We start from the raw sequence: 24,358 nt of genomic DNA, 5'->3' as shown, positions 1-24,358 counted from the left end.
GTGTTATTTTACTGAAACTATTCTGTTAAAGGTTTTTAAGTATTTTATTGAATTGGTCAGCTAAATGTGAGAAGTTTTGTTTACTTTTCGATAGCTATTTAATATTTATAATATCAATTCTAATAATAATAATAATAATAATAATAATAATAATAATAATAATAATAATAATAATAATAATAATAATCATAATAATAATAATAATAATAATAATATTTATAATAATAATAATAATAATAATAATAATAATAATAATAATAATAACAATAATAATAATAATAATAATAATATTAATAATAATAATAATAATAATAATAATAATAATAATAATAATAATAATAATAATAATAATAATATCGAAGGTTTTTAATAAAAAATGTTAAAAAATAAAATAAATAGTATATATAAAAATAATCAATGAATGAACAATGAACTATATATTCAATTAATAATAGCAATGAAAATTAAAGAGACTCACCTGAAATACAAATATTCACCTATTTTAAGCCTTGTCAGGTGAAACAATATAATTCAATACACTTTCCAATCGATATTGCAGTGTATCTACGTTTCGTGTTGCTTCACTCTCGCCAGCTCTCCGGCTTTTCCCCCCTGCATTAGTAACGCGTTTAGGCCCCAAATGCTGTTGGCTTTGGCAAATGAAATATGTTTTTCCTTGGCACACATTCGCCGCGTTACCAAAATTGCTTTTGTTCGCAATTCCAAGTGCGACAGAATTTGCTGGCGGATATGAAAGCAAACGTGGCCTGGTTAGGAGCGAGTGTGTACCTTGTTACCTAGAGAGGGGGCAGGCGGGAACAATTATAAGCGCATTGGCAAATCGAAAATAAACTTTACACACACACATATGTACATATATAATTTATGCTGCTTTTATTTAAAAGTTAGTTGCCTCACTTTGCATTTGCTTACAGACTCGTACAATACACATTTTCGCATATTATATAGTATAGTATAGTATAGTTATATACTATATAAGAAGTATTACTTATGGCTTGCCTAACTCGTTTCCTTATAGAGGGATATGACTTTCGTTTCCATACAGCAAGTGCTTGCGCCTAACTAACTAACCAATCAATCAATCAATCAATCAACTTTGATATATCATTGAGCTTTACATCGGTTTATACATACATATATCTGCTCTATATGTATATGGTAAATGTGTTTTTAAGAAGTTTAACTTTGTATTCGGTTGTTGAATTTTGAATACCTGTATTTAACTGTGGTTAATAGATAATTTTTCTGTTTATATATATATATAATTGTATAAAGTTCAAGCAATAAATTGGAATATTATTTATAAAGTTTTTTTTTAGCAAATAAAGAAATAAATGTATAAGATATTGTGTTCATTTTTTTCGATTTAACATTTAACGTTCATATTTATGTTACATATTTCATTTCATAGAGTTTCTCAGGTTTTTCATGTTTGTCATAATATCATTCACTTTAGCACTTAAGAACATATTTCTCTCTCTCTCTCTCTCTCTCTCTCTCTGTCTCTAATGGAATATTTGAGAATTATTTCAAGTGGGCCTAGAAGAGCTATAGATGCATTTCAAAAAAACTATCAAGTATTTGTTGTTATAAGTTAAATATAAAGATAGCGAGTGATTTAAAGTCAAGTTCAATTAGAGCCAATAAAATTATTTCATAATTATGTTAATTAATTTTGATACCTCGCACTAAGTTTAATCTAAATATCACTCGGGTTTATTTATGTTTTTTTTTTGTTCTTTTATTTTCGGTTTGAATTTGGAATTTCGGTTCGCTATTATACTAAATTCTTGGGCCTGCCAACTTGGGCTCTGGCCTAGAACTTCATTTCCCCTTTGGATCCAGCTGGAGTTCAGTGGAGCTACACTTCCTCGTAGCTGCGGCATTTGGGCAACGGGCCTGACCACCTGCCGTCTGGCTGACATTTTGGCCGCTCGGGCGGACCCGTGCTGTGATCCTCGTTCGTCTGGATCTGTATGAAGCCCGGCCGGCACTGGACGCTCAGATAGTCGCCCGCATCATAGTTGAATTTGAGCGGGGCGATCAAACCGTTGGGCGGGTCGCCTGGATAGGGGCACTGCGATTTGCCTGATTGCGAGATTGGAGCATTGGATGCATGGATCATGGTCATTTGGGCATGCAAGGTGGTCAGGTCGTGGATGTAGATGAGCGTACATGGAATGAATCGTGATGGTATCGGTATCGGTAACGGTATCGTGATCGGTATCGGTATCGGTTTCATGATCGGTATCGGTTTCGTGATCGGTATCGATTGTACGTTATACAGCGGAAATACAACACAAGTAACATTAATTCATTTGATTTGTGAGTGGGCCCACTTTGGAAGATTACGCAAGGATTCGCAGCGTATGTGCATTTAATGTGCATTTATCAGTTGTCTACTTACAAAATGGTGGCGAGTGCGACCAGAACCCGTTCTCCGTGCAAATGATGCTCGACTCGCCGACCAGAGTGTGGCCATCGTTGCAGCTGAATGTGACCAAAGCGCCAACTGTCAAACGCCTCTGACTCAAGCTGGTGCCCCCAATGCGTCCATTAAGCGGCGCCACTGGCATCACGCACTGAATGACTGTTCCAAAACGGGGTAGATCGAAAAGAACGACAACATTATAAGTATATCGATGAGATATTGCTAAATCGGCAGTTATTAAATTATTATAAATAAAATATATACTTTTAAAGAAAGAGTCTCATTTTTGCAAATAATGTTATGATAACGCGAAAGAGATATTTTCGCAATCAGAAATGTTGAAAACTTATAGCTAAATATATGTATGAAACCGAACAACAGTAAATGAATGTGACATATGTAGCTACTATTATTTAGTATATTTTTAGAAAAATACTTAATACACTTATCGATAAGTCAAGAATCTCTCATCACTAGAAATTTTAAAACGGAGTTTTAAATCAATTTCAATTAAAACAAAAAAATTTTAATTTGAAAATAATGATTCAGATAATACTCAATGGAAACGGTTCAGTTAAAACAAGGGGTATTTTTTTGCGGACAGGTGAATGTGAAATTGGAAAGCACTCAAAAACATGTTATTAAAAATTCAGAAGCATAATATGAATTCTAACGAGTTATTTGGTTTTCAATAATTTCAAGTTAATGTGAATAAATTAAATTAAAAAAATAAATTTTACTAAAATAAAAGGACACGAAACATCTTGAAACTATAAGTTACCATTTAGAAGCACTTAGATAGCCAAGAGTTTTAATAGGTAATATCAACTTAAAGAGCTCTACACCTGTTGACTTGGAATCGTGTGACACTCACCTTTGCAGCGTGGCACTGGGCCACTCCAGACGCCCGTCGGCTCACAGTCCAGCAGCGCCGGTCCGGTCAGCTTGAAGCCCCATTGGCATTTGAACACCGCCCGCCCCCATGCCGATGTGTTTAACTCAATGAGACTGAGATGTGGATCGTCTAGCACAAGGCGGGGACATTGTATGGGATGGCATGTTGGCGATGGCGATGACCAATTGCCTGAGGCCAGGCAGGTGGCATTCCAGGCGCCATCCAGCCTAAAGCCCTCGGGGCACTCATAAAGCGCTCGCTGGCCCAACTTATTGCCCTCGAGCCTCAGCTTGAGCGGCGCCATCGGCTCCGTTAGCTGCGGGCACGTCGAAGTGGCCACCACCACGGCAATGCTGTTTGTCAAACCGCGCGGCGAAGTGCACGTAAATGTGCCCGAATCGTTGTTCTCAATGCTCTTGATGCTCAGCCGATAGCGCACGGCCTTCTCCTCGCCCGCCGGCGACCAGCCTGCAATGGGAAATGAATATGACCATTTGTTTCCCTCGCCAAGTTCACGTCGACGCACCTGTATTGTACTGCATATACCAGCTGGTCCAGCTCCATTCGGGAGTGCCGCGCACACGCGGATACATGCAGTCCATTTGCACGGTGCTGTGCGGCGGCACGGCCATCACGCCGGATGGCTCAAAGGAGTGCGATCCGTTGAAGATCTTGACGCGTATGGAGGGTGCACTGTCCTCGGAGTAGTTGGTCAGCACGGTGGTGGGCACACAGCTGGGCATGCGCGGTGCCCAGAGACCATTCGAGCAGAGTACGCGCGACTCGCCCAACAGCTTATAGATGCCCAGCTCCTGGCAGCGCGCCTGCAGCGAATGGCCATGTGGCAGATCCCAGCCTACGTTCTGCAGGATGTTCAATATGTAGAATGCATGAGGGGCAACAGGCGAGAGGCGTGAGACGAGAGGCGACAGCAGGCAGAGATTCAGGCATTTGAAATGAAGCGAGTTTTTTGTTTAACGTGCAGTGCGTGAGAAAATTGCCAGTAGAAAACAGAACCAGATATAGAGAGAGAGCGAGAAAGAAAGAGAGAGAGAGAGAGAGACAAAAGTACAGAAAATTGTTTTTTAGACTTAATTACAAGCTGTTAACACAAGTTAGAGGCGCACTCTCTGGACGTGGGCGTGGCTTGGGCGTGCTGGCGTGCAGTTTCCATAGTGTCTCTTGCTGTCTGTAAATGTATATTTAACTGTGTGTGTGTGTCTGTGTTCTGTTCTCTCTATGTATGTGTGTGTGTGTGCCCAACGGTCAATGCTAAAGCCGTGCATATAAAAAAAATGTCAATGTCAAAAGTCATAAAATCACCCACTACTTGGGCATTGGACACTACTTGGTGTGTGTTTAAGTGTGTGTATGAGTGTATATGTGTGCGTGTTTTTGTGAGTGTGTGTGAGCGGTGGTTGTATACACTGAGGTTAAATACAATATTCATCCATTAGAGCGCGTCGCGAGGCGAAGGTCCTGCAAACTTCTTCTTTTACTTCTACTTCTTCTTCTATCTAGAGCACTATTTAATCTTTTAGTCGTTGCTAGGGGTCTACAGTTGGGGGCCAAGAGCACAGAAAATATGCAACTCATACATGTGTATTTATCCATGTGACACGCTACACTTTAAGTTAAGCTACTAAATTATTCGCTGCAGTTATTTGAGATGTGGTAAACAGAAAACTTAAAGGGACGCGGAAAAATAATGAGAGCCTCTGATCTAAAGCATTATATTCCAACCCTGTTCAATTCGTCTCTTATAGATGGATTTCAGATAGTACAAGGAGCCGTTAAAACTACAAGTAAAGTTGCTGATTATCCACAACATAGATAAAAGCGTTCACCTATAAATGTAATCCTATTATGTACTTCTACTAAAAATAATATTGAAAACAAATAAACATAAAAACGATAATAGCAATAATAACAATAATAATTATAATTATAATGGTGATAATAATAGTAATAATAAAAATACTAAAAGTAATCATCATCCTAATAATAAGAAAAAAAATAATTATAATAGTAATAATAATGATAATAATATTAATTATAATAATAATTATATTTATAATAATGACACATGTCAAATACTTGTTTACATAAACAGTTTGAGAATTATAAGTGGAAATAGGCAGAAATTCTTCTAATAGCTAATTGACCCAATTATATTTCTCAGTGCATCAGTGGGCGTGTATTTGCTTGTTTATGTGGCGCTTTTACTGTGTGTATGTGTGTGTGTGTGTGTGTGAGTGTGTATGTGTCACAACTCTACATATGTGAGCAATATATGCATAGATACGGATACGAGGCACAGTAAACACAGACGAAGACGAAACGAGGCAACGTCAAGGATGGCCACTCACAATTTCTGTGTTTGAGACAAGTGTCGATTTGGATAAGCGGGTTTTACGCCAGCCGCGATTTGGTGGTATCGGTGTCTGCAAGAGAGAGAGATCAAAGAGTACCAAAAATACAGAGTCTTGTGGCTGCACAGAGCAGATGCGGATGCAGGATGCAAAGTTGGTTTTTATTTGATTTGATTTTATATAATATATATTTATTTTCTAGGATGACGCTGGGCAAATTGTTGTTGTTTGTGCGGCTGATATCGATACAAGAGATGATGGAGAAATTGAGCGATACAGAGACAGAGACATAGACATATGCATATAAATATATATATGTAAATATATATTTAGAGAGAGAGAGCAAGAGAGATAGACAGAGAGGCAGAGAGTGAGTGAGAGACAGAGACAGAGACAGTCGAAATTGAGTTGGACTCACATTTGGCTATGCCAAGGCCGATGCCTTCACTAGCTTGGATGGAGTAACTTCTGCGTGTGTGTGTGCCTTGTATGTGTGCTGTGCGCGTGTGTGTGCGTGTGTGTGCTGTGTGTGTGTGCTAGGTGTTTTGTTGGTGCTTGAGCTCCAGGCACGGCTGACGGCTTTGTTGCCTGTCATCACTTACCACGGAGATGTTGCGATAACTGAGCAGCAGATGAGTCGGAATGCGATTGACATGGCAGCTCTTGTACAGTGGCTGAAACTTCACGTTGCCGTTGTCATCTACAGATAAAGATGTCACTGAGATCAGCAAAGTTATGCACAGATTGATAGATAGACGGTACACTCAGAGAAAACTGTTAGTTACACATCGGGCTTAAGCCCAAACCGTTTTCTTTTTAATACTTATCTAAAATAATTTGTTGATAAATATACTCCAATTAAGTGTAACTTATTTTTGATTTTAAAATTTGATGCAAAGGTAATTTAATTTAATTTTAATTTTCATTATGTGATGTATTTAATAATTGGGAAGACACTCTTTTTTGTCGACCATTAATAAATAAATAAATATAATATAAATAAATAAGGACTAGGCACAAATTCAATTTAGGAAAAACGTTCTTAACATAAGAATTTAATTCTTAGCTTAAGATATTCGAGCTTTGTAATTGAATTATCTATAAAGTACATGATATTTTTCTCTGAGTGCATTTATAAAGTTATAGTTATAGGCAGTTAGATCGATAGAGATGTTGAAATGAAACAACTGGATTGTTGTAGGTGCTGCTATTATTATTATTATTTTTTTTTTTGGCGGTGTGCTGATTGTGTTGTTTTTATTATACGAGTCTCTACTGTAATGACATGTTACGTATTTGTATTGCTATTGTATAATTAAGATTCCATTGTGTGCGTGTGCGTGTCTTGTATGTTGCATATTTGCGAGGGGGAGTCTGTCTCACTTACCCTCCTCATTGGTGGCACACAGCGGACCCACCCACTTGCCCTTGACGCAGCGTATCTTGCATAGGCGTCGATCGCCCATGGGTCCAATTTCACCTGGGAAACGTATCTCAGATACTTCGGTAAACTGTTGTAATATATCAATCTCCTCCTCCTCCTCCTCATCCTCATCGAATTCGGAGTCATCAGTGTGTACGGGCGAATAGCCGGTCTCCTCATCATAAATGCCTAATTGGAATGAAATCGGAACAGAACAGGTGAGGGCGTTATGAAATGGGCAAATGTATAATGCTAAGAAACGGGAAACAGTGGGGAGGTGTTTGAGATAGAGAGAGAGGGGGGAGTTGAGAGAGAGAGAGAGAGAGAGAGAGCAAGTAGAGCAAGCAACTAATGAGCTGTTGTTGTGACCGATATGAGCAACGAGTGGGCGACAGGTGAATGAATGAATGCGAATATGAATGAGCATTGAATGCTCAACGACTCAACGAGTTGAATAACCTCCTACCGCTACACTATTCGCTGTTATCAGATGCCGAGGGCTTTCAATGTTGAAGTGGCCAAGCCTTTAGAAACTGAGTATGTGCGTGAAAGGCTGTGCCGCAAAAGCTGGCTAAGAGAAGAAGAAGAAGCAGGCACTCTTAGGCACACACACACACATACACACCCATACACACACACATTAAGCCGCACGAAACGTGCGAAAAGTGCTGCCAGCGCGAAACTTCAATGGGGCAACTTAAGGTTGTTAGATATGCATTAAAAGAGCCACGGAAATGGAATGGGACAGGATCCGAATACGAGCACGGGGCGAGCGAGTGGGGTGGACAGGCCACTTAACAGGATACGACTTCATTTCTGAACGAGGCGTCAAAAATAAAGAAGAAGCAAAGTGAAAAGGCAAAAGATAACATGAAAGATAATATTATGCCGTGCATGAGTCGAGCTGACAGAGACCCAAGTAACCAGCGTTCCCCAGACCCCAATCCAAATCCCAAGTGCCCAGGCTAATAGAAAAACGCAAACGGACAAAAGCAGCTGAATCAAAGTAAACAAAAGGACAGCACAAAGCAGCCAAAAAAAAAAGGTAAAAAAAAAAGAGGCAACAGTTCCAGAAGTGCCAAAGATGTGATGCCCTAAAATATGATATAAGCAGATAAAAGTAAGAAGTTACTTTATAATAAGCAGATCACAAGAAGGGGATATATAATAAAACATTGACATGGGCTTGGTCAGAATATTCTAAATCAACAAAAAAAGTTGGTAATAATTTCTGCAAGGTATACTCAATGAGGTCTGTTAGAAACACACTCACTTTGGTCAGGAAATCTAAAAAAAAACACACACAGAAAACTTAAAAAGATGAAAGTTATGCGATGAGGATAAGTTTCGGATCTAAATATAAATTTATATTATAAGCATTTAGATATTTCTGGGTGATTTTTGTAAGCATGTGCTGAAAACAACATAAAAGGGTATTAATATAAACATTATATATTTATCTGATCGATATAATGGGGCTATATAAGATTATGCTCCTTTACGAGCTCAGTACAACCAAAAGGACTTCCATATAAGAGCTTCATTTTCGAACAATAGTTTTCTATGGGTGCTACAAAGTATGGTGCTGATTATATCTATGCCAAGTTCCATTCACGTAGTTTAAAAACTAAGAGACATAGGTAGATAGAGATATGATATATGTCCTGTTCGATGCATGACACATTTTATGCCATAATTCTAGTGCCCTATGAAAGAGTATAAAAGGGCAAGAAATAAAAAATATAACCCTGGTAAGCGAACCCACAAGCAGGAACCAACAGATGACAAAGCTAACCACGATAAAGAATGAGTTTTTTCTTTTTTCAACAGCAGTTGCTGCTGCAGATGGGAGAGAGAGATAGAGGCGAGTGGTGCGGCGATGTTGCAGTGGTGGTTCAGTGGTGATGCTGAGGTGATGATGTTGGTGGTGGTAGTTGGTGCAATGGGGAACTGAGTACAGCAATAGATGTGCCAGCATGGAGCATGTTAATGAGCTGAACGTGAGAGCGAATTGAGGCGATTTATGGCTGACTCCGGGTGGAAGCCTTGGGGCGACTTTGCGATTAGCTTTTAACGATTTTATGTATGTAACTATGTTTTCATTTGCTGTGTACTCCACTCTCAACACTCCAGGTGTGTGTGTTGTGAGTGTTGTGTGTGTGTGTGTGTCTGTTTGTCTGTTTGTGTGTGTGTGTGTGTGGAGAGCATAACACAGACGGACAGACAGACAACGAGACAGCGACAGCGGCTTTCAATTCAATTCAATTTTCATGGGCACTGTGGCATTGCCAGTGTCTGGCCGCTATGCAAATGCTTTTCAATCCTTACCCTTGTCCTTGCGACTGGTGGTCTTTGAACTGGAGTCGCCACCACCTTTCGGACGGCTCAGTGCACCCGTGGTCTTGCCCGACTTGCGCTTTACACGTTGCAGGGCCACTGCTGCACTGCTCGACTGATTGCCATGATTTATATATGCCGCCACATCCAATTGGCCGGCATCGCCTTTGGCATCGATGCTGCGACGCCAACGCGATTCCATGTCACGCTGGTCGAGCTCTGCAGCGTGACTGTCACCGCGTCGACGATGATGCTCCTGCTTCGGCTTCGTCTCCGACTCCGGCTCTGGCTCCAGTTCTAGTTGCTGCTCTGGGTGCTGCTCCCTCTCTGCCGCCGCCTGCTTTTTCTCTGCCAGCGCCTGCTTCGCTTTGAGCTTCTGCAGCAGCTTGATGCATTTCTCGCTGCTGCCATCGGCCAGGCACTTGGTCAGGCGTGCCTTCTGCTTCAGCCTGTGCAGCTTGGCGCGCAGCTGGCGATTGGGCTCGCGCGATTTCAATATGTCCGCAATGTGCACGTAGTAGACATCACCCTCGGCGGCCAATTTGCTGCCCGCCCAGCGATCCGTGTCCGGCGAAGCATCCGCATCGTGCAGTATGGCATGGCGCTTGTAACGGCTGCCACGCCCACGTCCTGTTTGGCCATTCTCATTCTCGAGGCGACGACGACGACCGGAACCGGAGCGTCGTTTCTTGCCCTGCTTGCGATTGTTGTTCAGCCGCTTGCGGGCACCCTCTTCCAGCTCGGCACCATGCAGCTCATCCGCCTCGTCACCCATGTCGTGGTCATCCACAAGACTGGCTGCCGCATCGCCGGCATGCAGTTCATGATGATGGTGATGCTCATCGTCGCCAAAGTCAACCGAATAGGGATTCACAATGGCCGCATGATTCTCTTTGACCGCATGCATCTTATCCACAAACTCGACATCGGCGGTGGTAAAGTCCTCCGGCAGATAGACCTGTGTCGTTTCGAACTTCGCATACGGCTGTTCGGTTGTCATTTCCGGTTTGAAAATGGTGAAGCGCACATCCGGCGCCCGGCAGCCCGGCGATGCATCTGCAAGAGATAGAAAGAGAGAGAAAGAAATAACATGTTAGAGCGAGTCCGGGCAAGGGGCATTTTGAGTAGCTGAACTTTTGCCATAAATATTTCATATATGATCTAATTTAATAACTTGGCAACTTTGACTGACTTTGAAGTGCAATCGAAATTGCAAATTTCCAATATGCATTGGCATTTGGCATTTCCGCAAAGCACAGCGCACACACACACGCACACATATACACTTGCACAAGTTTCAATTTGCAATGAGCAAAGTCATGCAAGCATTTTCCGCCCGAGCTTCGGCAACATTTTCCATTTTCCATTTCCCCCCATTTCAATAGTAGTCGAGTTAGAGGTTCGAGCGAAATGACGTAGTCGCCAGCGGCTGCATTCGAGTTTTCCCTTTTAAACATATTTGTACGCCCTATATTCGTTAAAACGTACACAAATAGGGTAGTTAACAACCTAATTTTTTAATCAAAACTATGAAAGGACTCGCCAGAAGACTATTGAAACACATGATCTCTGTAATTTAGGTCTAGAGATTCAAAATTGTATATGGAGGTTGTCGTATAATATATAATTCTCACTTTATATGATTATACTTTAGCTAGGAAACTGAAAAATCTATCAATCTATATTAAACTGTGATTCGAGGCTGCAAACTATGTATGTTATCACTTTTAGATAAATCTTAGAAAAATTTCAAATTATTTAGGTGATTTCTACCCCAAAACACACAATTAAATAAGAATAAGAATTAAATAATTAAATGAGATCTCGGATTTCAAAGATATTTTTGTCCAGGCCAGGCAACCGGTTCCAGCTTAAATATTCGAAAAAATAATTTTGAAATTTTTTAAAGGGTATCTATTTGTCAAAAACTCGCAGCTTAAGCATTGCAAACTCCAGTTTCCATTTCCTTTTTTTTTTTGCTGCATTTTATTGTTGTTCGGCACCAACAAAAGTGGGTCAAATGCAATGTAAAGCAGCTAAATTGCATTCTATGCTCTTAATATATGTAATTCAATTGCCAATTAGCCAAAAGCAAATGCAAATGCAAATGCAAATGCTAACGCAAATGTATCTCAAAGTGCGAACACTTAAATGCAACTCATTTAATTAGACCTGGTCGAAATGCTCTTAACAATAGATACGCCTGCAATTTGCGCCATAAATAAAGCACTTTATAGCAACTAGAAAATATTTAAATTGAAACCTGAAATTATAATTGGGTGCAAGCGATTAATAAATAGAAAAACAATTATTGAAAAATAAATTAAAAGAATATAAAAAGGTAAATTTGATAAGCTTATAAAGAACAGAGGATAAAACAAGCAGCTAACATTCGAAAGTATGTCGAACTATTCAAATTTAAATATGCAACAGCTATTTAGAGCTCTGCAGAAACTTAGAATATCTTTAAATACTCTCAAGATTCATTCGAACGAATTAGCTAAATCATGATGATAAGCCGGAATCTGACTTGTTTCTGAGTTCAAATAATATTCGTTCCATAACGATGAGAATTCCTTTTGATATCTTTATTATGCTACACAGCTGTTAACTGCGATTATAACATAGGTTAAACTATCGGATGTTTTTAACTTCACTGCGCTCAAAAATGGGTAAAAAGGGTAGATAGGTTTTGTGCAAATGTGTGTATCTCCAACACCTTAAAGTATATATATTCTCGATCAGCATCAATAGTCGAGTCGATTTATCTATGTCTATCAGTCTGTCCGTATGCCCGTATACATAAACCCTTTGATCTCAGAACCTATTAGAGCTTTATTTGTTATTGGTAGAAGAAGATTTAGGGTATCCCCTAGTCGGGCACTCCAAACTAAAACCACTGAGTTGTTTTATATATGATTTTATTTATTGTCAATATTTCAGAGTTTTAAAAGGCATACATATTGCACGTTCAATGTAAGCTGTCCGATAACTAATCTAAAAATACAGCAATAAAACAACTAATTGGCATACGAGTTTAGAAAAAAACAACTATTCAATTAAATTGCTTTAGCTTAGAGAACAAGTTTGTTTAATACATGTTTGACAGACCCACAAATATACATATTATAAAGCATACAACAATTTTTATCTGTTCCGACAAAACAAAACAAATCGCGCTCGCTCGAGCCGGCATGAGATTGGAATATCCATTGAAAATGGCTAAAAAGGGTATAATGGTTTAACGGAAGCGTATGTAACAGGCAGAAGGAAGTATCTCCGACCCCATAAAATATATATTTTCTTGATCAGCATCAACAGCCGAGTTATTCTAGCCATCTCCGTCTGTCCGTCCGTCCGTCCGTCCGTTCGAATGTCCGTATGTATGAACGAGTCGATTTTGAAGCTTCATTTGCTTTTAGTTGATGAAGGTTCAGGGTATCTCCTAGTCGGGCACTCCCAATTAATGCACTCTTATTTACCACTGACTTAGATAATGCAAAAACTGTAGAGCTTGTTGTTTCAGTCTGTGTGTAGCATTGGATGGAAATGGTTATACGTTTTGTTCGACTGCTTTGAAATGGCTTTGGGTTTATTGATTTTAATCGGTCTGGGCACGCTTATCTTCTGGCTGTATAGGATCAACAAGGAATACTACGTGCTGGCCTTCTTCGCAAAGCGTGTGCGCACCAAGGATGGACGACCCCTAGAAAGCATAGCTCCGGTAGCTGAGGGACGTACAATCTTTGGCAATAGCTTCGACTTGTATGGCAGAAATGATGGTGGGTAAAACTAGCCCATAACAATCCACGAATAACTCAAAAATAACTGTCTTATTGCTAATTTTCCAGCTGAGGTGTTCAATGATATGCGCGTTAGGGCCAAGAAAATGGGACGTAGCTTTATGGAATATGTTATGGGCACGTCCGTTTACAATATAATCGATGCAGACAACTTTGATTTGGTTTTGAACGACCCGAGCCTGATAACCAAGGGGCTGGCATACGGTTTTCTGCATCCGGCTCTACGCACTGGTCTACTGACATCCACAGGTAGGCCACACTGTACAGTAAAAACTGTTACGAGCTGGAATAAAAAAGCTGCATTTTTACAGATAAGAAATGGCACTCGAGACGGAAGATGCTCACGCCCACATTTCATTTTAATATCTTGGGTCAATTCGAGGAGACTTTCAAGTAAGTTTTGCTTAAATATGCCAAAATTGAATTAAATTCCATTTCCAAAATAGAGCGGAGAGTTTGAAATTTGTGAAACAATTCGAGGGGAAAGACGAGACTTGCATCTCCCTAAGTGAACTCATACCCAGATTTACGCTAAACAGCATTTGTGGTAGGCCTACTAAACTGAGGGTTCACTGTAGCTTTATCTTCAACTGAAAAGTTAACATCCACAGAGACGGCCATGGGCATAAAACTGGATGATATGGCTGCCAAGGGAGATCGCTATCGCGAGAACTTCAGCATGATTGAAAAAAGTTTTATAAGACGTATGAGTAATCCACTTATTTGGAATAATACCATCTATAATCTTTTTGGCGCCAGCGAGGATGCGCGCTTCTTAAAGGAGGTGCATGATTTCTCCAGCGAAATAATTGCCAAGCGTCGAATACTTCTGGAACAGGTGCTCAAGGAAAAGCTCAGCACTCAAGCGGCAGATGATGATATGTAAGGGTATATTTATATATATATTATCATCTTTAATTAATTTGATTCCTCCATCTAAACCTAGTTATATCAACAAGAAGGAACGCTTTGCCATGTTGGATACGCTTATCCTTGCGGAGAAGGATGGTTTAATTGATCACGAGGGCATTTGCGAGGAGGTGGATACGCTTATGTTTGAGGGCTTTGATACCACATCGATTGGTCTCATATTTGGACTCATGAACATGTCCCTCAATGCGGACAAACAGGAGCTGTGCTATCAGGAGATATGCGAGCACATAGCTGGTCAGTTTTCCTCATCCTCTAGAACGTAAAGCTATCTAAGCTATATATTCATCTCTATATCAGATGACTTTAGCAACTTGGACATTAATCAGCTCTCCAAGCTCAAGTACTTAGAATGCTTTGTTAAGGAAACGATGCGCTTGTTTCCATCTGTGCCTATTATGGGCCGTAAAACAGTAAGGGAAACGGAATTGGCCAATGGCCTGATATTACCGGCTGGTGCAGAAATCGCCCTTCATGTCTTTGAGCTACATCGGAATCCCAAATACTGGAGCAATCCAGATGAGTTTCAGCCAGAGCGCTTTTTGCCCGAAAACTCCAAGGAACGTCACACTTATGGCTATATGCCCTTTAGTGCGGGTCAACGCAATTGCATAGGTAAGTTTCACTTGGGTATAGGATTCAAAGGGAATATTGCCTTATGTTTAATTCCATTTCAGGTCAAAAGTATGCCATGCTGGAAATGAAGACCCTGCTCATCGTAGTACTCAAGCAGTTCAAGATTTTACCGCTTGTCGATCCCAAGGAATTCGTTTTTCACACTGGCATTACTCTTCGTTGCAAAAATAATATCAAAGTAAAGCTAATCAGGCGTAGTTAGCCATATTTCATATTTCTATAAAGCCAGATTAGGACAATTTAAACAGCCTAAAGAGCTTTATCCCCTAAGTATGTGATCTGTAGTTATACATTATGTTGCATTCGCAATACGCTGGAAATTCAGAAGATAGTGAATTTTTTACCCTACCTTCTAAGTCAGTTTTGGAGCCGAGAGGTGTTATCTATTTTTAAAATATAATTTAGTATATATTGTGTTTTTGTTCTCTTTGATGATGAAATTGTCGTTATTATATTAAAGATCGTGTTTTATTACAAATAGTTCTGCGCATGTTTTATTTTTCTTCCCTTAACACCTTCTCGCTGGTATTATTGAAGTATAAATCTCTAAGATTGGGTTTTTAGGTCCTGCATTTCCCGTTAAACCTATTAAATTTTAAGTTCTAAACCTACACAGGATTGTCTCCAAATAACTATACATATAAACCTGTTTGTCCTCACTGATTGGTAATAAACGCACAGACCAAACCTAAGAGTTAGGAAGAAGACATTTTAGTTGTAAAGTTGAAGGTAGACCCTTGTACTTTGGTATTTACAGACCCTTGTTTATACATGTAATATGGCTATTATGTTAATTATATAATATATGTTTAATGAATAAGTTATATATGTTGGTAGATTTAGTTTTCAACAGTATGGGTAGACCATACGGCAGTTAGTTAGTGAATGCGATTTAAATGGATATCGACAACTTAGGGTACCTCCTAGTCGAGCACTCTTGAACACTCATAAATACTCAATATGTGTTTAAAGTTCAATAGAAACCTTTAACATTTATAAATATACTCATGATTCACCTTGTATAATAACCTAATCATGATGATAAAGGTTTTTATAAAAATTGTCAAATAACGATGAGAATTCGCTTTTATAACTTGACTATGTCCCACAGCGGTTAACTGTAATTATATTCAAAATAAAAATATGTTTACAAGTATTCAAGTATATTTTAACTACTTTACTATGCTGAAAATAGAGAATATATGATAATTTATTTGTATTAGCTACTTCAGAACTATAGACTTTAGCAATATTATACGCTATTTGTGAGCTGTCAATAAAACAGCAATAAAACAACTAAATGCATGTCAAAATTAATAAAGAAAAAGTGAAAGTACTCGATTGGGAGATACCCTATACGCAGCGTTGACTGTCGTTAAACACATTTTAAATTCCCTTTTGAGCATTTACTGATACACACACAAAGAGAACTGACTGTGGTCCTTCTTCCTTAAGCCCCAAACTATGAAAATACTATCTTTCTTCTTGATTAACCTAGTTGTCCCTAGGTTGATCTTTATGAAATTTGCAGGTCATTTATATGCCACCCAACTGTGTTTATATATCAAGGCTATACTTCCTAAAAGTAGTTGGTGATTATCGATCTCAAAGCTCCAAGGATTTTTCTTTTTATCGATTTCATGAAAGCTAGACAAGTTATCGATGATTTTAAAACAAACTTCAATTGGAAACGCCTAGGTTAAGAATGTTAAATCTTTAATACTATACGAGCTAATAATCTCTGAGATAAACGCATTTAGACTAACAGACCTGACTAGATCCACAAGATCTTGCCTTAATAAATTATATAATAATTTATACACTGTATAAGGTCGGCGAATCCGCCTTCTGCTTAATTACCCCCCCATTAAGCTTAATTACATTTGCTGGGAGAACAAGTTTTCTGTTAGATAGATCAAATAAATGCTTTGTGCTGCTACAAGCCCACATACCCACATATTATATATTATATATACAAAAATTCTTATCTGCCCGTTATAACAAAATAAAACATATTGTGCTCGCACAAGCCGGCATTAACAATCTTATCTTATGCGATTTGTACTACAGACTGAGATAATGTCTAAACGCCAGGGCTGTGAGTCTCATTTGAAAATATTGTAGAGCTCGTTGTTTCAGTCTCTGTGTCGCATTGGTTGCATATGGTTCTAAGTTTTGTTCGAATGCTTGGAAATGGCTTTGGGTTTATTGATTTTAATTGGTCTGGGCACGCTTATCTTCTGGCTGTATAGGATCAACAAGGAATACTACGTGCTAGCCTTTTTCGCAAAGCGTGTGCGCACCAAGGACGGACGACCCTTAGAAAGCATAGCTCCGATACCTGAGGGACGCACCATCTTTGGCAATAGCTTCGACTTGAATGGAAGAAATGAGGGTGGGTAAAACTAGCCAATAACAAAAAATCCGCAAATACCTCAAAATAACTTTCATATTGCTTATTTTGCAGCTGAGCTATTCAATGATATGCGTGTTAGGGCCAAGAAAATGGGTCGTAGCTTTATAGAATATGTTATGGGCACGGTGTCTTACAATATAATCGATGCGGACAACTTTGATCTAATATTGAACGACCCGAACCTGATATCGAAGGGGCTGGTATACGGCTTTTTGCATCCGGCTCTACGCACTGGTTTGCTGACATCCACAGGTAAGTTAACGTGTTTGATAAAAATTGAAACGAACTGAAAATAAATAAGCTACGTCTTTACAGATAAAAAATGGCACACGAGACGGAAGATGCTCACGCCCACATTTCATTTTAATATCTTGGGTCAATTCGAGGAGACTTTCAAGTAAGTTATCATCATATTTAAAAACAACCCAAATTTGATATTAATTCCATTTCCCCAATAGAACGGAGAGTTTGAAATTTGTGAAACAATTCGAGGGGAAAGATGAGACTTGCATCTCTCTAAGTGAACTCATACCCAGATTTACGCTAAACAGCATTTGTGGTAGGTCTACTAAGCTGACGGTTCACTGTAGATTAATCTTCAACTGAAATATCCACCCTCACAGAGACGGCCATGGGCATTAAACTGGATGATATGGCTACCAAGGGAGATCGCTATCGCGAGAGCTTCGGCATGATTGAAAAGAGTTTTATAAGACGTTTGAGTAATCCACTTATTTGGAATAATACCATCTATAATCTGTTTGGCTCCAGCGAGGATGCGCGCGCCTTAAAAGAGGTGCATGATTTCTCCAGCGAAATAATTGCCAAGCGTCGAATACTTCTGGAACAGGTGCTCAAGGAAAAGCTCAGCACTCAAGCGGCAGATGATGATATGTAAGGGTATATATATATATATATATATCAATCATTATCATTTTTAATTTATTCCTGTATAACCTAGTTATATCAACAAGAAGCAACGCTTTGCCATGTTGGATACGCTTATCCTTGCGGAGAAGGATGGTTTAATTGATCACGAGGGCATTTGCGAGGAGGTGGATACTCTTATGTTTGAGGGCTATGATACCACATCGATTGGTCTCATATTTGGGCTTATGAACATGTCCCTCAATGCGGACAAACAGGAGCTGTGCTATCAGGAGATAAGCGAGCACATAGCTGGTCAGTTTTCTTTACCCCATCCTCTGGAATGTAAAGCTATCTAAGCCCTATATATTCATCTCTATATCAGATGACTTAAGCAACTTGGATATTAATCAGCTATCCAAGCTCAAGTACTTAGAATGCTTTGTTAAGGAAACGATGCGCTTGTTTCCATCTGTGCCTATTATGTCCCGTCAAACAGTAAAGGAAACGGAACTGGCCAATGGCTTAATATTACCGGCTGGTGCCCAAATCACCCTTCATGTCTTTGACCTGCATCGGAATTCCAAATACTGGAGCGCTCCAGATGAGTTTCAACCAGAGCGCTTTCTGCCCGAAAACTCCAAAGACCGCCATACGTATGCCTATATGCCCTTTAGTGCGGGTCAACGCAATTGCATAGGTTAGTTTAAAATGGGTACATGCTTTAAAGTTAACATTTACTAATGCTTAATTCCATTTCAGGTCAAAAGTATGCCATGCTGGAAATGAAGACCCTGCTCATCGTAGTACTCAAGCAGTTCAAGATTTTACCACTCGTCGATCCAAAGGAATTCGCTTTTCAAATTGGGATTACTCTACGGTGCAAAAATAATATTAAAGTAAAGCTAGTCAGGCGTAGTTAGCCATATTTGAATTATAACCAGCCTTAAGAGCTTTATTAGCTTAAGACCTGATTTGTAATACGCTTATGTTCAAATATAAAATTGAAAATTCAGCATGCTATATAATGTTTATTACACTACTTTTTAAGTAAGCTATGGAACTGGAATCGTAACGCCTTAATTATTTTTAAATATTAATTTATGTGTTGTTGCTCTCTTTTATGTATAAAAAATATCTTTGATTGGAGTTTAATCTAAGGCAATTGCGCGGACGCTTTTTTATTCTTCTCTAAAGTCCTGCTCAAAAGCTGATATTTTCATAGAATAAAACATGTAGTTTAATTAATGCCGTATCTTATATAAGTGCTATGCAAAATTTCGCCCATAACTATGGATAACTAGCGGAAACGATTGTATGACCATTTTTTATGTCCTCCGATCGTTTTCAAAAATAATTTCAAGCAATCGCTTTTAAAAAATGAATTTGAGACGTGTTTTATGCCTTTCCCAAAATCCATCCTCTCTCCGCAGAGAATTGGGGTTAAATTAGACCTAAGCGATTGTTTATATTTCCGCTTTAACCTCATTCCCAAACCCTGCGTTTTTAAAGAATGTTGAGAAGCTTTGAATGCAACTTTGTCGTTCCTTTACGATTCAAACTCATTTTCAAATATCTAAGTTCCATTTGAATGTGTAAAATTCAGGGAGAAAAAAAGCATGTGCCGAGTGTTTGTGAGTAACTCTTTAAAATGTAACATTATTAATTGGTTAAATGTTCAAGGCGAAGTGTTTCAAAGCAGTCCATATTTAAGTTGGTTACACGAAAAGCTCTTAAAACAGCGCCCAGTCAGCAGTCGCTTTCGGGCTGATAATCGTTGGCAATGGGCCACTGTTGGCAGCTGAAGATGCGTTTCTCCGCAATCCCCCTTTGCCCCCGTAGTTGCAGCCGCTCTATAAATCATTCATGCACAGCCAAGCAAAAGCAGTTTTCCCACAATGAACAAGTCGGGAGCTGGCTTTATGCAAAACACGCATACGCCACAGTCGAAAATGTAGTCGGGAGCCGGTTGCTGAGAGAGATGGAAGACGCAGGCGAAACTGAAGCCAAGTCGTTGCTAGGATTCGAGTCATCTTTATCTTTTGGCGCATGCATTGCACATAATATGCCAGGGACTGGGACAGGCGCAGGACTACATCCTGGGCACTCTACAGAGCAGGATGCTGTCTTGGGCGACTTTTTGTGATTTGCCTGCTGCGTTTTTCCCCCTTTTTTTTGTCTTTCTTTTTTGCAGTTGTCGCTTTTGATTTTGACAGTTCGTTACTCGGTTATACCATTTGCATGCATAATGCTCGGGCAGAACCAGGAAGGCAGCAGCAGCAGCAGCCCATAGCCAGGAACTAGAGCCCAGAGCCCAGCATCAACTGTAGCAGGCCAGCAGAATTTCTATGTACCAAGCGCAGCAGTTGGCCTGGGCACATGTGAGCTGTCCCAGTCCTGCGGCTATGTAACCCACACATCAGCAGCATCATCATCATCATCATATCAACATGATCATCAGCTACTCATCTTCGTCATCAAATGGAAATATAAAAAACCAGACAAGACAGCTGTCTTCGGCCGAGGATTAAATACCCTTGCTAGCATTACTGCGTTACAATACGAAAAATAGAAGTCGATGCTGATAAGAATATGTCCATAGATAGATAATGCAACGTTTGATAAAATATATTGGTTGTTTTTCTAAGAACTCAAGACTAATAGTTCCCATGACAGCCATTTGATATAGTCATACGATTCGACTGACTTATCTAGGCGCTAGACTTATATGCACCGCATATTAAATATACCTAGAATACATCTACCTAATAGCGTCTCCTTTTTGATGCGTTACAAACCTCGTGACTAGATTATAATACTCTCTCGTTAGGGGCAGAGAAAGCTTTAAGATTTATGGCACATACTTCGGCTTGATGCACAATTGTGCAGAGTGAGCGACATTTTTAGTTGCCATTTGGCTTATTGCAGATTCCAGCTAGCTGGCGCTTTTCTTTCGCTTTTCCTTTCCCCCCAAACCCTGCCACGAACAAAAAATGCCATTTTGCAATGCGATTTGAGCTGTGCGCGCTTCATGCAAATTAAATTCCAGCTGCTGTGTGTTTGTTTGTGTCTTGGTCAAATATTTTAGCTGACGAAATGGAAAGTGCTTGCCACAACGCAAGCTGCCGCTGCATCCGCCATCAAAGAGTCAGAAACCACCCAACACCTGCATCCCCACAACTCATACTCAATTTTCCACAAACTGCGCAATTTGCCGGAAAAAAAAAATCAACTGCGTCGCAGTTTTTACCGATGAGATCATCAGCGTCCATTCAGGCAGCGGCAGGACGAAAAAAGGATGCCGTCAAAAGAAAAACAAGTAAGGCTGCTCTAGCCGAGAGTGTCCGACTAAGAGATACCCAGCAACCAGCGTGGAGCTGCCGCATTACAAGCATTCCACCTTTCTTCTATTGAAGCATGCCCTTCCTTCCCTTAGGCGCATACTGCGGCGAATTCCATTCTAAAATAACTTCGTTCTTTACAGTTAGATCTAAATGAAATTTACAGCTCCGAAATATATCATGTGTGTATATACTAAAGCCCAAGGCTATACAACCACAAATCCTATTTTTTATACTCAAGCACTTGTAAGCTTCTATATATATTCAGAAAACAGGAACTTTTCCATTTTGATCCATTTCGTAGAAACTTATAGTCCCTTAGATCGACTGAATCAAACCTGCGGACAGATAGGCAGACGGAATTGGCTAATTCAACTCGGCTTTTGTTGCTTATCAAGATAGTATTTGCTTAACGAGATCGGAGAAGTCTTCTTCAGCCTGTAACATATGTTTGCACAAAGTGGGTATACCCTTCTTACCCGTTCTCAATAAGATATAAAAGGAAAAAAAATAATTACTTGATGCGCATCTGCTTTTGCGTAACAAATTGCGTGTGACAGCAGCCGCAGCATTGAGCACTTTTCACAACCACCTCAAATAATTCCCCCGCTCTCCCCCTACTCAACCCCTACGACACACCCGCCGCGCCGCACATGCTATTAATATCTATTAACCAGAACTCGGTAGCTGCCATACTTCATTAAATGCTTTCCTGCAATCGCACTGCCTATTTTTTTGTCTCAGTGTGCGTGTGTGTTGACGCTGATTGGGATTACGGTTTGGCCAGCAGGCCTCGTTTTGATTGCCTCTGTGCCAGCACAGGACTGTGATTGGGGTGGTGCGGCGCTGGAGGGAGCTGTACAGGACGCCAGTTGGCGCTGCGAACACGAAATATTTCATTTACTGCGAGTTATTTGCTCTGCGCTTTGCTTTGGCTTTCCATTTGCTTTGTTTTCGAATAACTCGGTTAACTCTATTCGCAGTCAGGTATTCGCACTTTGTCAACATTTTTGTAACAAAAAAGCGCGCTAGGTGTACAAAAAAACACATGTCAATCAAAATATATTTATGATTATATTTAAAATATTGCCAGTATAAAAGGGTTTTTTGTGCTGTCCATCGTAAGGGCCAAAATATTTGGTGCACATGCTTCAAATTATTTTATAGAACAACTTTATCCCATAAAAAGAGGTTGGATTGCATGCATATGCGAACTCTCCATATCTATATGCAATTTATTAAATTACTTCATTTTGTGCAGTTGCAGTCGGAATGAAAAAATATTGATGGGTATCCTATCACGTAACTCCCAGGAAAACCGGGTGATTAATGCGCTGACAGAACAAATAGAACTTCCTACATAAAGAAACAACCCCAAAAACCAATAAATTAAGTCAACACAGTAGATAAAAATATCTTAAAATTTTAAAATCTCTATGTGACAGGTTCTGTCTTCTCCAGAATACGGCAAAGTTATGAAAAACTAAACTAAAATAAACTGAATTCGCAGAAAGATATACAAAAGTTCTTCCAATCGCCTGTTAATTATAAACGATCTGTATTCATTTGACACAGTCAGAAGAAACTTCCAAATACAACAAATAATATCTCTTGTGTAAATAACATTACGAACAGTTTTTTTAAAGGCGATCAGCGATTTTTACCATCTTTCTTTCTTGCTTTTCAGACCTGTCAAGTTCGTTCTTCTTGCAAGACTCTTGCCTGAATGCACGCTTAAACTGTTTGAGAATTAGATGCGCCACACGCATATAAATAATTTTGTAAGCCCCTACCGTGTTTTCTCAGCGATTCTTCAGTTATCAGAAGTTTTATAAGTTGGCTAAATATGAGACTGATGTGAATGAGGGCAATTTGCCTTTGTTTCTACAAGGATATTCCGACTTCGTTATATGCCAAAGTTAACATTGTATATTGAATTTTGTTTTGCTTTTGGTGGGCGTGTGTTTTATTGTGTGTGTGTGTGTGTGTGCGTGATTATCGCTTTCAAGCACGAAAGTCATTTAACAAAGTGGCTGCTGCCCCAGCTCAGCTACAGCATCAATAACTGTGCCGGCATCTGCCATATAGGCCATAATTTGTAACAAAATTGCCAAAAAAAAAAATGAAAAGAAAAGGAAAAAACGCAACGCTGCCAAATGAAGGTCAATTTGAAACTCACCTGGCTCCACCGTTGTGGTGGTGGTCTCCACGGTAGCTGGTGGCTCCGTGTTGGCCTGACTCTGGCTGACTCTGTCCAGGACCAGCAGCAGAATGGTCAAGGATATTAAAGCCCAGAGTGGCTTATGGCGCATACGCTGCCAACTGCACATGTTGGCCAAAGTCAAAATTGGTTAACTGTTTGTTTTAGCACACACTCACACACGCGCTCACACAGCTAGAATCAATTGGCTGACATTGAGCAGAAACACACTCGAAGCTTAGGCGAGGATGTGCACACACACACAGACAAATACTAGCCGAGGGGCAAGGATAATGTGTGTGTCTATTGTTGCTTTTGTTTATTTTTTTTTTCTTTTGTTTTTCAGGCGTCTTTAAACCGCTTACAGGCTGCACTTTAAAGTTTTTTTTTGCTGTTGCCGTCGCTCAATGCCAGCTACAGTTAGGGGCAACAACAACAACAACAACAGTTATGCTGCTTGCCACAACGACAACACTTCACACGCTGCCTTCAATGGCGCAAAAATAGAAATCCACTTGCAGCAACACACTCACACACACTCGTGTGTGTCTGTGTATGTACTTTTGGCAATCTGCCAAAGTCACTTTAAGTTTTTCACTTTTGTTTTCACTTTAGAGCTGAGCGCTTTTCCTCTCGCTATTTTCCCACTGCTGCTGCTGGCAACTGCTGTTGCTGCTGACAAAATG

The 24,358-nt window shown here is 39.7% G+C and overlaps 3 protein-coding genes across 5 annotated transcripts; 2 read left to right on the top strand and 1 right to left on the bottom strand.

Moving 5' to 3' along the window:
- Positions 1 to 871: 871 nt before the first annotated feature.
- On the bottom strand, positions 872 to 24,358 carry hig (hikaru genki). 3 transcript variants are annotated; one of them, XM_064686578.1, is made up of 9 exons: positions 23,652 to 24,357; positions 9,471 to 10,535; positions 7,107 to 7,331; positions 6,322 to 6,419; positions 5,717 to 5,791; positions 3,874 to 4,210; positions 3,327 to 3,815; positions 2,429 to 2,611; positions 872 to 2,109 (listed from the first exon to the last, which is right to left on the bottom strand). In XM_064686578.1, exons 1-9 carry the CDS (start codon positions 23,800 to 23,802, stop codon positions 1,883 to 1,885), a joined length of 2,850 nt encoding a protein of 949 aa, XP_064542648.1. In that variant the 5' UTR covers positions 23,803 to 24,357; the 3' UTR covers positions 872 to 1,882. The 3 variants fall into 3 exon arrangements, with proteins under 3 accessions (XP_064542648.1, XP_064542649.1, XP_064542650.1); XM_064686579.1 differs by lacking the exon at positions 5,717 to 5,791; XM_064686580.1 differs by lacking the exon at positions 5,717 to 5,791 and having other exon boundaries at positions 1,966 to 2,611; positions 23,652 to 24,358.
- Positions 13,019 to 15,328, top strand: LOC135432025 (cytochrome P450 4p1-like). Its single transcript, XM_064687469.1, has 8 exons — positions 13,019 to 13,261; positions 13,331 to 13,531; positions 13,594 to 13,675; positions 13,729 to 13,829; positions 13,894 to 14,164; positions 14,229 to 14,449; positions 14,513 to 14,827; positions 14,890 to 15,328. Exons 1-8 carry the CDS (start codon positions 13,060 to 13,062, stop codon positions 15,048 to 15,050), a joined length of 1,554 nt encoding a protein of 517 aa, XP_064543539.1. The 5' UTR covers positions 13,019 to 13,059; the 3' UTR covers positions 15,051 to 15,328.
- Positions 16,996 to 19,149, top strand: LOC135432076 (cytochrome P450 4p1-like). The gene is made up of 8 exons (XM_064687546.1): positions 16,996 to 17,243; positions 17,316 to 17,516; positions 17,580 to 17,661; positions 17,723 to 17,823; positions 17,888 to 18,158; positions 18,226 to 18,446; positions 18,517 to 18,831; positions 18,894 to 19,149. The coding sequence occupies exons 1-8, from the start codon at positions 17,042 to 17,044 to the stop codon at positions 19,052 to 19,054; spliced, it is 1,554 nt and encodes a 517-aa protein (XP_064543616.1). The 5' UTR covers positions 16,996 to 17,041; the 3' UTR covers positions 19,055 to 19,149.

The sequence above is a fragment of the Drosophila montana genome, unplaced genomic scaffold (genome assembly GCF_035044405.1).
Source record: "Drosophila montana isolate Dmon_TW-CO22-7 unplaced genomic scaffold, ASM3504440v1 contig_3200_1, whole genome shotgun sequence".
NCBI lineage: Eukaryota > Metazoa > Arthropoda > Insecta > Diptera > Drosophilidae > Drosophila > Drosophila montana.
This window is presented reverse-complemented; position numbering and strand designations above follow the sequence as displayed.